A 16,587-nucleotide genomic window follows, 5' to 3' on the forward strand; every position below is an offset into this window, starting at 1 on the left:
CTTCGTATCACATTTCAGTGCACTTACCAGATGCAACTACTGTTGGAGAGCCAAGTCCTGAGTAAATACTAACATAACTGATTCTTCCTGTCCCTGAAGGATAACTTTGTGTAAAATATATTCGGTTGTTTATGCTGTCAAAATCCAGGGCCACTGCAGTTCTTAACACATTGACTGTGCGGAAGGGAGGACTATGATTTTCAGGATCAAGGTGGATACTTCTGAGGGCATTCTCAAGAGCAAAAATCAGGTAATTGTCAGTTGAAATGGAACATCTCTTGCCATCACTGCCTAGCGTTCCAAAGGCACAACCACATTTGGGTGTCTGTGTGTCAGGCAGGGCAAAACACAGATGAGAACAGCCTCCGTTGTTGTCCAGACAAGGATTGTTGTTGACATCAAGGGGTGAAAGTGACTGGAAATGGCTGTTGTAAATGGTAACATCCCTTAGCCAATTAATGTTGTCTCGTATTACTGTTGGCTGATCAGTATTGCCTGGCTCCTTGCTGGCTTGGAAGACTTTTTTCAGGTTCCGATCCACCCAGATCATAGAATTTCCGAAGACAGTGATACCATAGGGAGTTGGGTAGCGACTGCCATAACGCACAATTTCAACATCACCACCATCAGGCTGAATTCTCGCAATCATATCTAAGGAATCATCCACCCAGTAAATGTAGCCATTGCTGTGATCTATGGCCAATCCACGAGGTGTGACAATGCCCTCAGACACAAGAACTGTTCTGTTGGTGCAGTCAAGAAATGCACGTTCAATTTTCGGATTTTGCCCATAATCTGCCCAGAACAGGTATCTGTTTTTTGGGTCAACTACTATGTGCCTTGGCATATCTATGGTAGTTTTAAGCAGAACACGGCGATAAGTTGTGTTTAAACGCAAAACTTCTATGAAAGTCTCTGTCAGGAATGCATTTGTAAAATAAAGATTTCCTGTATTTAAAGAACAAAAAAACACCACAAAGCAGAAAAACAAAATAGAAAGTTAACATATAGCATCCACACCTGAGAAACATGAGCTGATAAAATACTAAACCATAAAATGAAAATCCATAAATATCTTAGTAGTTGGAAGCATAAATTGAGAAATTAGAAAGACGCCATCCAAGCTGACAATGGTCAATTAATTTCTAATTCCTCATTGATTGCCATGGGGAAAATCAGTGGTATAAGATCAAAAGTTCATTAACTACAGCTGTTCATTAGGTATACTTTTTTTTTTTCTTTTTAATCTAAGCCTTTGGCTTGCCCTTCTATACTCTTATCCCTTTACCTTTTACAACACACGACTTTGCCACATCCCTGGAAGTGCTTAAGGCCAGGCTGGATGGGGCTTTGAGCAACCTGGTCTAGTGGGAGGTGTCCCTGCCCATGGCAGGGGGGTTGGAACTCGATGATCTTTAAGGTCCCTTCCAACTCTAACCATTCTATGATTCTATGAAAACCATGTTATGGCACAGCACCATATAGAGTACCTAAATTAAGAGTATGCAGCAGTTCTAAAACTCATCCCAACAAGCCTACCAATCAACAGAAGAACTTTTGCTAAACATATATACAGTACATTTACATATAAAATAAAGGTATTAACGGTAATGGTCAGCTACTTAGAGTTGATGAACACTTTCCGAAGAGTTAATATTTGAATTAATCTCTAATATGTTTAAATAGGAACAGGAAGTGCAAATGGAGAAATTAAAGTTCAATGACAAAGTATTTCTGCGTTCTTTACTTTTCATTATAATTTATAAGATTTGTATACAGCAATCTGATGGTAAATGAAAGGTGCTTCTTTCTTATTAATAATGTCATCAGACAACTTCTGTGCACTCTTCTCTGGTACGTTTTTCACTATGGTAATAAGGTATAGTAGTACACTGGATAACAGCTGCTTATGAATGCACAGAGACCTAAAACAAATATTAAAGCATCATGAGAGAAAAGGTTCTATACATCTGCTCTGATAAACTTTCATTTTTACACATATATGTAAACATAAGAGCCATTCATTACTTCCTCTTGTTTTAAAATCAGTCCATAGATACAAAAGCTAGAATCATAGGACTTCCATTCAAAATAGTTCCATTAGGATCCATTTATGTAAGTCTGAAAATTTTACAATCTCTAAAGAATAACATTCTCCTAAATTCATCTAGGCGTACCTGCCACCCAGTCAATTGCAATGCCACGGATCCCATTTCGTCCGATTCCATTTGTAACAACATTTCTAAAATAAGAACCATCAGGTTTAATTTTACGTATTGCATTCTGAGAAGAAACTGTGCTACTGAAGTCACACCAGTAAATGAAACCAGAAGGCATGTGAACATCCACATGAAGCGCGTTTCGTCCTGAAATATTTTGAAAAGTAATAATTAATTCTCTTCAATACAAACTAACTGATTTAAAGCATGTGCTACGCCAGCAAGAAATGTCAAAATATTAGGCATTACAAGATTTTTTCCTATTATAATATCCACATACCTCTTCCTGCCAGTGGTACCATGGCTTCAGAGTGATCAGATGTCTCTAAACTAAATCCTTTAATTGCAGAAAGCATAGAAACAATTACAAATGAATTGTATGGGGAACAGGTTCTGTTATCAGAATTTAGCTGAAAGCCAGTAGCACAGGCACAGGAGAACAATCCACCAGGCACAGGCAGGCAAAGCTGCTGGCAAACTCCAATATTATTACTGCAGCCATTTGAAGAACCAGCAGAATCTGTGAAAGACACACATAGCAAGACATAAAAATCTGAACTGTATCATCACAAACTCCCACAGATATATAACCAAATTCATATACTTGCATAGTATTAACAACCAGCTGACAAAAATATCTTCAACACTGTACATTTTAGCACGTGTTAGTGATGGATTTGCCAGTTTCTTGTCATGTAAGATCAATGGGTCCAAGAATTAGACAAAACCAAAACATAAATTTGAAGCCAAAGTAAGAAAATTTGTTATTAAGTCAATATTACAATGATTACATTTTGGTAAAACTACATGTGCCAATAGATGCCTTAACTGGATGGTGGAACATCTCTTTACCAAAACCAGGTATAATGCCTCTCACACTTTTCCTGAAAGTTTAATCAAACCATTTCCTTTGAAAGAGGGAAGTTTTCACAAGTTGGATATCTTGAAATACCTCTTTTGCAAATACTCACTGTCTCTGTAATACACACGTAGGCACTTCAGTCTTGGGACATTATCTCTCAGTACTACTTTGTTTGCTCCAGTGGACTTGTCAACTCGTTCAATAACTTCATAATCTCGATCAGTATAGTACAGAAAGGTATCATACACAGCAATTCCCCATGGATGAGAAAGATGAACCACCAGAGTCACACGATTTGTACCATCCACATTGCCTTTCTCAATCTAAGAAATCAGTTTTAAAGCTTAATATTACATTTCTTATAGTAAAAGTTCAATGTTACAACACTAAATTAAAATGCAACATATGCTACTAAAATCTCTTCATGCATGAGATCTTTAGGTACAAGGTAGGAAGGAAAGGGTCAATATGATGCCAATAATGATTTTGGGTTTTTCATTCACATTCCTCATATATTTCTAATGCTAATTAGTAACAACAGTTATTCAGATTTTGCTCGGTCCTCCAACTCCCAATTATATGAGTAAACTAAAGTAACTGAATTACTCATGTGAACCACAGGCAGAGACAGATGAACAAGTAAAAAATCATTTTAAAAAACTCTCCTACCACTCCTGTGCTTGTGACAGCCCAGTACAACTTTTGTTCCTTGATGTCAATGGTAATGAACTCTACATGGTCAAGGTTGCCAGTGAAAAGGGTTTGTATTCGTGATCCGTCCATGTTTGCACTGGCAATCTTTGCTGGGACTCCACTGTCAGTTCCCTGATCTGTCCAGTACAGCTTCCTGTAATACACATTATCATATCTGTTAGCAAAGCTGATAACAGAGCTCAATGGACCAGAGTCACTTAAGCATGTGCTTAAATCCCTCCCTTTTGTCAGCCAAATACTTCAGCACGTGATGAACAGAGATCACTTGAACCAGGCCACAATGAAAAAGAGATCTTTTTTGGAAAAATGAGAAAAATGCTTGTTCTCTTGAAAAAGAGAAATGCCTTGAAAAAAGAGAAATGCCTTGAAAAAAAAGAAATGCCTGTTTCTCTTGAAAAAGAGAACAATGCCTGTTAAATCATTTTTAGAAATTCATAACCTCCCCTGTATCATCCCACAATACCAACAGCAGGTAAACTCAGTAGAGTATTAGGACTATAACAAAAAAGCAGGAGAATAATAATTCTGTTTCACAGATAGCTGCAAAGTTTCAGCAGCAAGTTTGGTTCCAATTCAGAATTCAAACTACAAGTTCAAAAATCTATATGAAACAGAATTCCATTATCTGGCTCTGGGGAATATGTGCACCGCTCTGGCCTCAGTTTTTGAAGAAGACCTAGGGCACGTGGTAGCCAGACTCTCAGCTAGGGACAAAAAGTTAGGCATCAATGCATCTGAAAGCCTGACAAGTCACTGTGGTTTCTTTTTTTCTTTTTTTTTTTTTTTTTAAAAAAAAAGCACCATATTGCAACTTTGAGTACTCTGCTGGGAAAAAAAAAAAAAGCAAATTACAGCTCTTTTGGGGAGAAAGCAGTATTTAGTGCTATGCTGCTTGACATATGACATTCTTACCATGTAGTGTGTCTTTCTACTATAGATAGGCCTCAAGACAGACATCACAAGATATTATAAAGAAAGACTTTAGAGTTCTCTTTACTCTGGGTTCTCATTTTTCAGAGATTTTTTCACAATCATAATATTCCGACACGCTTCTTAATTAAAAATTTTCACCATAAAAGTATATGGTAAATTTGGAAGAATGAACATCTATGCAATAATTTATGAAGCCATGCAATTATTTTCTAAGATTTAAAAAGAGTAAATAAATTCTGCACAAATATGAAAAAAACAAAGCCACGTCAAGTCCATGAGGGAAGCTGAAACCCCTAAAAATTAAGAAAAATGTTGAGAGTATACTCGTGCAAAGACCACAGCAATTTTGGAAATTTACCCTCTCGCTGGATCAACCGTCAAACCAATCGGCGTGCCAGCTCCCAGAGAGGTGCCATCGTTGGTAATCAGTGTTTTCCTGTACATTACGTCACCATGCAGCTTCAGGACCTATACAAACATTGAACTCATCAGAGCATGTAATATAGAACTTATGATAGATTTTTCAAATTAAAGGAAGGAAGCTTAAATGCACAGGGAGTTGAAATTGCAGAAGACTCTCAAATACTATGAAGAAAAAGCACATTGTATCTACACTAACCATCCCCCTTCTCTAACATGCACCCCTTGAATGAGATGCTTGCAGCTTAGAAATTGCCTATATTAACAAGTAAGTATCCTAGGTATAGAAATAGTTAATCTTTCAGCTTCTATAATATCTTGAAGGTATTACAGGCTGAACAGGTTGATGAAATGTTGATTTAGAAAGTATTCAATTTTATTTAAATTAGCTGCCTTTTAATTTAATAGTATGTATTTATTTTGGGGACAAGGACATTAATGACTGGGCTTATTCACAGTCATTAATGTATTATATATTGTTTATCCTCTGTTTTCCTACACTAAATGGCAATTTTATCCTTCACATACTATCAGACTGCTAGTCTCCAGAAAGCCACATAATATGATATCAAAGCATTTGGGAGTGGATCTTACTGCATTTGACGGCAACATTCCTTTATTATCAGAGGCACTGCATCGGGATCACTGATTTGAAGTAAGAATAGTAATGATAACAGTAACTCTAGTGATCAGAGAGGTGGTGTGTCAAACACCAGAAGCCTAATGATTTGAATAGGGAAAAAGAAAAAAGAGGAAACAAAAAAAGAAAGAAGATATCTATGCATAAATAAAATTCCCAGAATATACTGTTTTCAGTCTTTTTGACTATGCTCAAATTCAGGTTTATCTCTCCAGGTTTGTATTTTCCTACAGACTGTTTGCATTTTAAAATAAATCTAATTTCAGTTGTCACTAAAAAAAAATATTACTAATTTCAATCTTTATATATAGCAGTGAAAAATCTAGGCTGTTACTTTCCAATTGTCCCTCTAAAATAATTACCTCAATCGACTGTGTCCCTGGGTTACTGTAATAGAGGTTTGCAGATATCCAGTCCAATGCCAGACCAATAGGAGCGCCAATAACAGCTGCTGGAGCAAAAACTGTCCTGTTGGCTCCATCTGACCTCACTCTGTGAATTTCACCCTTGGAAAAAAAGATAAGAAAAGTGAAAAAATATCACAAGCAGAAAACACTGTTCTATTCCAACTACATAAGCTCTTACTTTATGTTACAATCTCTTCTTAGCAGAATGAAAATCCAGTAATGTATTCGTATATGCTCAACACATAAACACAGTAAACATATTATTGTAAATCATAGCTATCCAGTGTGAAAAGGCAATACCGTTCACCAACCACCACCTGATTGACAGAAATAAAATAACTATATATATATATATATATTTAAGCTATATACAGTCACACTTCTGTCACACAGGATACCTCAGTTAACCATCTTGAATATACCAGAAATCCAGTAAAGGAAAATAGTGTTCTCTTCATGCATAAATATTTAAGAACCAAAATTTTTAATAAGCTGTAATAGCAAGAATCAAGACTAAGATTATCCTTGCAGGTTTCTTCATAAGGGTAACCCTTGAAATGATAACTTGTGATTTGCAGATTCTGTGGTATTAGCTGCAGTGTGTGATGGTACAGCATGATGTACACAAGCACTAAACAGAGAGACAAGCCAGATAAAGGCCTGAAGTGGTTACTATAGCTGCCTTCCTGAGCTTTCTTCAGGTTATGTCAGTTTTACAGGAGTTCTGCAGAAGTCTTGAGTATTATCATGTGAATCTTTCACAACAAGTATTAACACAGAATTGAAATACCAGCAGCTATCGCACATTATTAAGCTTTTTGGAGAAGAGGTCAGCAGGGTTAGGGGAGCTGTGTGCAAGTGTTGAAATCTGTTTCTCTTTCCTCACTAATTACTTCCTCCTCCGCTGATGCATACATTGCTGTGACTGTCCTGGGAAGATCTCACTCTGTGGTGCAGGCTCCCAGACAAGGGAGCATTGGGAGTCACCACCCCTGTTCTTCACTGAGGCAACCAATGCAGTAGGTCTGTCCTGCTCTGGCACTTGGCTGGAAATCCAGAGGGGCACTGCCAGCTCGAAGGGATAGAACGTACAGTGCACCGTTAGAGCCTGAACTTTGAAGACAGAAGCTGTGCAGCTAACACTAGCCCAGTTCAGGAACGGAGGAGGTAGAGGCAGAGACAGAGCAGGCCCAGGCAGTAAAAAAAGAAGAGCAGGTTGCAGTTGCCATCTGAGAGCAGAAACAAGGCAGAATCAGCTTTAGGAAAAGCACCCAATGATTATTTGGTCCACGCATATTCTTAATTGCTTTGTTACAATGATACCAGTATACTGTCTAAATATCTCAGTGCAGAACTGAAAACGGTGCTTCAGAAAGGAATCGACATACCAGGTGGCAAAAATCTGAACAAGAACTCCAGGCCAAATTCACTGCTGGCCTAAACAGGTAGAGTTTCTCAGACGCTGGTAGAGCACTACTTGCTGAATCCTAACAATGTAGTGCTATTTGCAAACTAACCTGTTCTTGAATCCCTAGGCCTACAGAAAAAAGTAGGCAAGTAGGATAAATTTGGTAGTGTATAAACTACTTTGAGAGCACGATGGACATTGAATATTTATAACAGTGTCTAGTATGATAGGCACTTTAAAGACAGTTAGGAATTCTCCTGCCTACTATTGATATTTACAACTAATAACCTACGGAACAGGGCAGCTGAAGATAAAACTACTTTGGAAGTGTTTTTCAAGTAGAATAGTGAAGATTCTGATATTTACCTCTGTTTCCCGAGTTTGCTTCAGACAGGGTGAACAAGTTGGTGGATGCTCACTTAAGCTCTAACTACAGCTTCAACCGTTGCCAACACTGGCAGTGAAATTACAGCTACAAACTATGCAGGAAAACCAAACACGCAATGGTTGGAGGGAAAACAAGGCGTTAAGGAAGAAGGCCTTGTGGTAATGGACAAGCACTAAAATTAATAAAATAGGTAAATATGCTTCTGTCACTGAAAACTAGAGAACTATCTCTTTTTTGGAGAGCGAGCCATGACTGACACAGGTGTCTCAGCTCTGGGAGCAACAGCAGCCCAAGGCCTGCAGGTCCTGGGCACAGACAGGGGGCACAGCATTTGTCAGGCTGGAGCTCAAGAGCGAACTGAAATCCAGCACTTACCTGTGCTCAGCCTGCAGAGGCACCTGGCATTTCACTTGCCAGCTCTGTTAATGGATATATCAGCCCATGACCTCTTACAGAACCGTTCGACCTCCTGTAAACGTCAGCTGTATCTGCTGGCTGAGGTCTGTCAAGAATGTTTTTTCAGACTGCACAAAGGATCAAATAGATTGCTATTTCTCTAGTTCCTTGAGCAAAAGTTTGCTTAAATAGGTCTACTTAAATACTCCATGGGAACTAAGCATTCTAATTTTAAAAGAATAAATAATTAAACAAATCATAATTCCTTTATGAGTGACACAGAAAAGGTTTAATATGAGTGACTTTTAAACTTATTTTTACTTCAAACCTGCAAAATGTAAGGGAAATGGGTTGGAGAAAAAAAAAGTAAATCTTGTGTGGATGAAAGGTAACAAGTTAGTGTGAATTGTTTCTGTAACACATAAATACAGAAATCTCCTTATCTACCATTATACTTTTCCAGGACCTAAGCACTGCTTTCCTTGAACAAAGAACTGCTTTTAATTTTCCAAGAGTGAACACATATTGCTGAATCAGCAATTTCCTACCACATCTATCTCCCAGACTGCCACAGATTTTATTTTTTGTTGAGCGCCCATCCTGCAAAAATTAGGAATATTTTGTGGCAAGTTAGCCTTAGGGAAACACATGTTGTTTCTTAGTTCAGGACAAGCATTAAAAACGCTTAGTAAAACAATTATAATCAACCATTAAAAATTAATTCAAATTATTTTTTAGATCTGTAAGCCTCATACGTGCTACCTGGAATGTGTTGTGACTTTACAACCATTTTCTTCTGTTTAAAGAAAAGATGCCTCTCTACTATGTTACTTCATCAAGTGCTCAGACTAGATGCATGTATTTTCATTTTAATGATTAGTGCCACTGTGTCCAAAGTACTGCTCCCATGGAGAAGTGTTCTGATTGTGTTTTCAGAATTAAGTCCCAAGTCAAGAGAGAGGAGAAAGAGTGGACTACAGCAGAGCGGGGCTGAGAGTATGGTTCTGTCAATGTTTTCCTGTATTTCCTCTTCATGTCTTGGGCTGAACGAGAAATAGCTATAACCTAACATTTCAGCTGACAAAGATGAAAACTAATTTACAAAAAAACTAATTTACAAAGAAGATGAAGCTTCTTTATCTTTTCCTAGGGTGGAAAAACAGACAAACAAAAAAACCAACCCCCAAAAAACCAAACCCCCTTTCATTCATCTCAATTATATTTATCAAATTTCTTACCTGCAATGCTAGTATATTTCAGTCAAAAACATTATTTTAAAATAAAAAGTCTTATTTTAGTGCACATTTTGAACTCAAATACTAACTTACTGGATTTTCAACCCAATAAATCATCTGTTCGGAATCATCAAAGTCAACATCAACACCATTTTGAACTCCTGCTATTGGAACCATAGCATCATTCGTCTTCTCCTCAGGGTTCAGAGAAATTCCATAAATTATATTATCTCTTACGGCAATAAGGAAAGGATGTTCAACTGTGAAAACATACAATATAATTCAGAGATGTTTCTGATCACGAAAATGGCATTATGATATGCTTCTCCCCTCCCACTCAAAAGTTCCCTGATGCTGAGAATGGTTGAATGTTAACAGTAGTATTTTGCAACCACTTACCTCTAAGTTTGTTCCCTCGCTAGGAGTGAGGTTATTGTAATTGTTATTGTAATTGTTTTAACATTTAAAGTTTCAGCACTGTGCAATCACAATGCATGTGCAAGCAAATTCTGAGGAGGAAGTAAATAAGGCAGGATCACTCACTGCTGGCCAAGGGAAGAAGTACATTCACACAGCTTCTCTGAGCAGCTTTTTCTAATCTCCGAGAACGGGAACCAGCAGGACAAAGCTCTGAGGGCTCTCCAGGATATGCCTGAAATGGGTTCTAATGCGTATTGAGCAGGACTCACAAGGAAGGTATAATTTCACAGCAGCAATTGCTCATCTGTATTATTAAATATAACTGCAGTACTGTGTTTTCTTGTTTTATCTAAGGGAGTAGACATACTCCCTTATAGTATATTCACTTTTAGGTAAACACACCCTTATGCTTAAATCTTAGTAAGAACGGGCATCCAGTCAGGTGATCTGAGAAAAAGTGTTGGAGAGCTGTGGAGTTTGAGTCAGCAAATTCATTTCTCATCTGCTGGGGAACAGGTGAATAATATCCTGAACACCAATTCCCCTCTTCCTTTTGCTTTTGCCTTTGGAGAACAAATTCTAGCCTCTTCTCTCCATAGGCACAAGCTACCACTTGATAGGGAACAGAGCTGCTGCTGCTTTTCTATAATAGATCAAAGACTTTTTTTGTTTTGTTTTGTTTTCCTTTACTGGCTGCTTAACACATTTATATAAATTTTGCAGTGAAATTTTTGACATGAAAAGCCACAAACCAAAGCATCATTCCACATCTCAAAAAGTATTCTCCATACTTCCCTCAGGCAGCTCGAACTATTTATCAAATTTGACATTAAGCTTGGATTTTGTTTGCCTCAGCACAAAAATCACATTTTGGCAAATAATTGCCTGAAGCTATCTCTGCCTGTGAGTTTCTTGGACTTCTTCCATATTTTTTTCCCCCCAAGAACGTGACATGCCAGTGCTCTTCTATGAAACATTTGCAAAGAACAGCTAAATTCATGTGAAATTGTTCCAACGCATACAAGACCCTGGAGTCATCATTCCCTTTCTAATGGTACGCAGTACAACACTAATGAATCCTGCTGATGTACAGATATGTGAATTATCTAGGTTAGACTGTTTGTACTTTAGAAGTTTGATAGTCTCATAAACAATTATATTCTACAGAAAATTTTTTGCTGGTTGCTTCCTTTAATTTTAACACTTATGCAAATCTATACAGTCTGATTATTCCTCATTTTTATAATGGACAATAGAGCAAATTTGCTGAGTTATACAGATCTAAAAATCCATGCAGCTTCATCAGATAGACATTAATATAACTTCTGCAAATCTAAAACCTAATACAGATTTACATGACAAATGATAATCCATATAAAATTTATGTACTGTTATATTAAATATGCAACTTTACCATATTAATATGACATTTTAACATACACAAATTCCTTGCTTTGTTTCCAAGCCAGCTTGCTACATTACCATCTTTAAAAATCAACCTGAAATGCAGCTTAAGGTAAAATAAGTGCAAATGCAATCTTATAATAATCTGCAAAATGGTGCAATTCTAGAATCAATGCCTTTCCACCAGCATGAAGTTGGCAGTATTTAATATGCAAACTAGGTAGGTAGAGAGCAGCAATATCATTGTTTTGTAGAGACACTGGGCAACTAAATGCATGCAGCTCAGTTTAGTCTTTCTTCTGAAAGTTTGTGCTGGCCTATTAAAGTAAACAATGACAATAAGGATAATAGTAAATATTAGAAAATAAATATAAGTGCCTATTCCTTTGTAATCAATGGAATAATTAAAGGCTTTTACCATGAAAGGAATCAGCATATTTTTAATAACTTCTTCTGATGTGCTGATACACAGCAAATACATTATTTTTTAAAAAAAAAAAAACAAAATCTGTAGATGTTTTTTACATACTGTTTTAAATGCATAAATTCCATCTAAAAAGAAAAAATAAGACCACACAGTTTATAAGAATTGTGGTTCATAGAAGGATACTTCTATTTCTCTCTTACACAATTTGTATTGAACAATTATGTAATTTATAAAAGGGCCAGAACTGTACCTAAGTAGACAGAGGGAACTTTGCAACATGTGGGAAATAAAGATAAGCACTGCCAATAGCTCAATTCAGCAGCAAAATTGGGTCAACCTCTACACATGCATGTGCTTCATCACTCCTATGTTCCATTTCTTTCATTATGATCTCTCTGTAAGCCTGCACGTACTAAAAACAGCACAGATTTCTAAAAGAAATTTTCTGTTTTTAATAGATTACACAAACTTGCACTTCATTTCAGACTATATAAATTGGTAATTCTTTTACTGCTGCTAAGAAAAACGTGAATGCAATACAGCTCTTTAAAGAACACACTGCTAAGTATCAAGCAGGAAATCAGCATTATATGGCTTTTAAAATTTATACAGTTTTAAACAAAAGGGATCTTTTGACTGACAGAGATTTCTAGTGTTAGCTCATCCCAAAGATAATTTCTACTTAAATTTTGGTGATTTGATGCTTCCTTATTAGGAAGGCACCAAAGCACAGTTTATAGCTGTACAACTGATGGAAAAAATAATAATGAATGCTTCATGTGACAAAATTAATCTGGTCAAATTTCTGGTCACAAACTGCCTGCCAGTAATTCGAATTTTTGTACCTTTTTTTTTAATGAATTGGCGAAATGATTTTTACAAATCTTTGTGGCCTGTGGACTGTTCAAATGAAGTTCAGTAGTACTTTTTGATATGAGGTTTTGCTTGCAAAGGTTAGCTCTGTTACAGCTAGACTTCCTACATTTGGTGTACTAATTTTTCACATTAAGAGGGAAAAAGCTCAAGCTGTGAAATTTTGATCTGAATTCCAAAATGCATTACTTCAGAGAGGCTGCAAAGAGTGGTGAGGAACAGAGAGAGCATCTCTCCTGATTAGAGGAAACCAAAAGATCGGGACTGACTTCTTAGCAAAACACAGGCTGACAAAGAACATAATAGTCAATTCAAATATATACAATGGAAGACATACCAGGGATGAAGGAGAACTATTGATGCTATTTATCCTTAAGGACAAAAAATGGCATAAGAAATGGGCATAAATTGGGGAAAGACTATATTTGAACAGAAAATCAGAAGGTTTCCGAATATCAAAAATGTTTCCCGGCTGAATATTTATAATGAGAAGGATAACATCCTTCCAGAGTATGTTTTCATTTTGAACTGATACTAAGCTCCTTCCAGATGTATTCCAACAGCAAAACATTCCATGTGTTGAGAAATTTTAAAATGTGGTCTCTTTATAAAATGCTTAAAAGAAAATTAAGTTCATCCACTTCCCCAAAGAAGCACCTGAATCTCTGAGTTCTTGCCAGAACCTGGCTCCAAACCTTTAGGCCAAGTACGTTCCGTGCATTGTAAGTGAAGTCTGCCTGGAATGGCCCCAAACTCATCTCATGAGCAGCAGCCCACAGATCTGATGTTTGCTTTTTGCCTGACAGCAGGATGGATTTGACAGTGTCAGGTCTATTTTTTTATCTCTCATTATTACTGCCCTACCTCTCATGCAGTTCCTGTTATCAGGAGAAAGCATCCATCCTGAAGGACAAGCACAGGAAAAAAAAAGTGGTCCAGATGAAGAAAGCAAGCAGAGGTGGCTACAGGGGGACGATGCACAAGAATTGATACCTGAAAATAAAAAAGAAAGTATTAGCAACTGTAACATTATGAGTGAATGGAAAGAATATTCAATCTTGTTGCTACTGATAGTACCAACCCAGCATTAAATCAGGTTTATTGCTTCCTTAAAATTAAAAAATTAAGTTATTTCCAAGAACCGCGAGCAATACAATACACTCATAACAGGATATAATTATTCACCTAAAACCAGTACCATTATCACAGTGGTCTTGTCAAAGTTTTTGCATCATAGAAAATCTTTCACACTCCTTTTCAAACTTTTCTTAACTGCACCAGGAGGCCCGCAGGGATTTCAATCTTTGAGCATTATAACCCTTCCAGATGGGAGATTTAAATTATTTACTGAAGCTTCTTGGAGAAAACTAAAGAGATAAAATAGTTGCCTACATCTCTTTCAAAGGTAGTGGGAGTTAAATGCATAATTTCTTGGATCACTTTGAAACAGTCTAAGCTTGTAAAATGTAAAAAAGACAGTGAAGAAGGTCTCTACTGACTGCTATTATTACTATAGACTAAATGTCAACCATTTAGATCACTTCCACAAATTTGCTGCTAAAGAGGATTTTTCAGGGTGTGCCTTCTTCGTAAGAAAATAAAAATCAGATTTGGAGTATAGCCTTAGCAATTGCAGCAGGACTTATTCTAAGAAGCTTGGAAGTTCCAGGAAATGACACAATTGTTCCTAATACAAAAACTAACAAGAACTGAAAACAAATTAACAAAATGACAATAAAACAATGGCATAAACTCAGAACTCAAACTGTAAGAAAATTATTCATCTTATCAGTATAAGAAATCTAAACTGTAGGTGGTGTAAGGTCTAATGATTTACAAAAAAGAAGAGTGGATGACAGTTTTAATACCACATCTGGAGTTTCAATCAGCAAATAATTATTTCTTCATTTGTAAACATTAGCACGTTTTGCTATTTTGCAAGTCCTTTATTCCCTTATTCTCTCTGTGGCCACGTAACGGACAGCAGAATAGTTCTAAATGAAAAATCAGAAGATGTACTACTTTAATGCAATGAAGAAAAGTGAACAATTTTCTCCACCAGTTGAAAGTTTTTTAAACCTTGGGTTGTACTATAAAACCTCTTAAACCAGAACTATGATGTATAAATTAACGGTACCCTTTGGTGACTGAACAATTTGCAGTGAGAGTGCTAAGTGGCTTTAATTCTGAACACAATTGTAGAAGTTTTTTTTCCAAACCAAATATAGCACTGAAATTACTGGTGCCTTCATCAGATGCAAGTCTTGTCTGTCCCCGGTATGAAAGTTTTCAAGAAAAAAAATAAATGTAAGTAATAGTAATATTTATGAATCTGAAACACTCCACACACAAGAAATAGAGGAGAAAATGAAAGACAATATTTGTATCGATGTATTTCCCACACTTCAAGTCATGCCATGAAATGACAAAAAGTCTGATTTTGAAGGTAACTCTACCTAACAGAAAGAAAAAGAAAAAAAAGTTGGTTGTTGGGGTTTTTTCCAGTCTTTCAGCTGTAAAAGATCACTGGCATATGATCACAGAGAGCATCTTGAATGCAATGAAGGGATTTATTTTTTATTTATTTTTATTTATTTGTTATTATTTCCTTAAGTAAAATAATGTAAGAGTGCTTTCAGACAGTAATCTTGTCTAAAAGAATGATATAATAATATATTATACACACATGGAACTGAGTCTGGTATGCCACAGAGAAAAATTTTAAAAATTAAAATGCTTTCCAAAAATGCTCCAATTTTCTTATAAAAACATTCAAAACAAAGTGCAAGAAAATGGCACATGCTACTTCCCTATTGTTCTTTTTGGCTAATCTTTATGCTTACCTGCTGCTTTGGTTACTTTCCCTAAACACCAGGCTGGACAGGCTGAAATGTCCTTCAGTTGCAAGTTAATAGTATTAATTGTTTGCTTGTTTTAAAAAAGCCCATTTGCTGACAAGAGTGATTCCAGGAGTGCCTGTGCATGACATCATTACTGCACGGCTTATTTTTGTAATTACCAAAGTTGTTTTGCTGAACTTACCACTAGGTTGCTTTACAGGATGGACTGCCACAAGCCCCAAAGGCTGGTGAATGTTATAAATCATAACTGTCTGGTTTCCTCCATGCCATTTATTGGCCCGAATTACTCTATTAGTATAGCGGTCACTCCAGTACACAAAATCTTCAAAGACAGTTAGAGCATGTGGATGCTGCAATATCTAAAAGGCAAGGAATTTTACCAATTTAGTTCTGAAGGTTTGTATATGTAAAGCTTGCAATGAAGTAATAGCAGACCCGAAGTAATAGCAGACCTGAGCATTATTTTAAAAAATAAGAAAAAAAGCACCTTTGTCTGAAAAGATATTTTTCAGCAAAAGAATATGAAATATCATCTATTGCCTGAAAACAAGACATTAATTATGGGGGAAATATAAATTTTATCAAAACAAAAATTTTTGAAAATATACATGCGGTTATTTATATCAGCTTATGTGTACCAACTGAACATCTGAACTATTGTGCTGGTACAGGGACAGTGCTACAAGCTGCCAGGAGCACTTCATTGGGAGATGTTAGAGGAATGGTCTTCGTCAAGTGCCTTGCACACAGGAAGTCCCGGCAGCACAAAACCCTTCCCTGCTGTCAAGAGTAGTAGCAATCATCACTCACAGAAGGTGATCGGGGAAATTTGTTCCAGGCTTTTTGTACTGTATTTGCCTACAGCAAGTGCGCCAGGTAGCAGCAGCAGTGTCAGATGTCACCTTTAGACTTCATGCATGCAGACAGAAAAAAAAATGAGATGATCTAAAGCACTAAGTCTACACTCGGCTACAGGTTCT

The 16,587-nt window shown here is 36.7% G+C and overlaps 1 protein-coding gene across 1 annotated transcript in view; it reads right to left on the minus strand.

Moving 5' to 3' along the window:
* The window catches only part of LRP2 (LDL receptor related protein 2), a 128,028-nt gene that overhangs the window by 51,588 nt on the left and 59,853 nt on the right, over positions 1–16,587 (minus strand). The window contains exons 30-39 of the mRNA XM_074145954.1: positions 15,789–15,966; positions 13,611–13,739; positions 9,716–9,882; positions 6,151–6,294; positions 5,087–5,196; positions 3,751–3,928; positions 3,191–3,404; positions 2,500–2,739; positions 2,178–2,366; positions 28–948 (exon numbers count right to left, since the gene is read on the minus strand). Coding sequence (XP_074002055.1) covers positions 28–948; positions 2,178–2,366; positions 2,500–2,739; positions 3,191–3,404; positions 3,751–3,928; positions 5,087–5,196; positions 6,151–6,294; positions 9,716–9,882; positions 13,611–13,739; positions 15,789–15,966 — 2,470 coding nt within the window. The remainder of the gene's footprint in view (positions 1–27; positions 949–2,177; positions 2,367–2,499; positions 2,740–3,190; positions 3,405–3,750; positions 3,929–5,086; positions 5,197–6,150; positions 6,295–9,715; positions 9,883–13,610; positions 13,740–15,788; positions 15,967–16,587) is intronic.

Source organism: Numenius arquata, chromosome 3, assembly GCF_964106895.1.
Source record: "Numenius arquata chromosome 3, bNumArq3.hap1.1, whole genome shotgun sequence".
Taxonomy (NCBI): Eukaryota; Metazoa; Chordata; class Aves; order Charadriiformes; family Scolopacidae; genus Numenius; species Numenius arquata.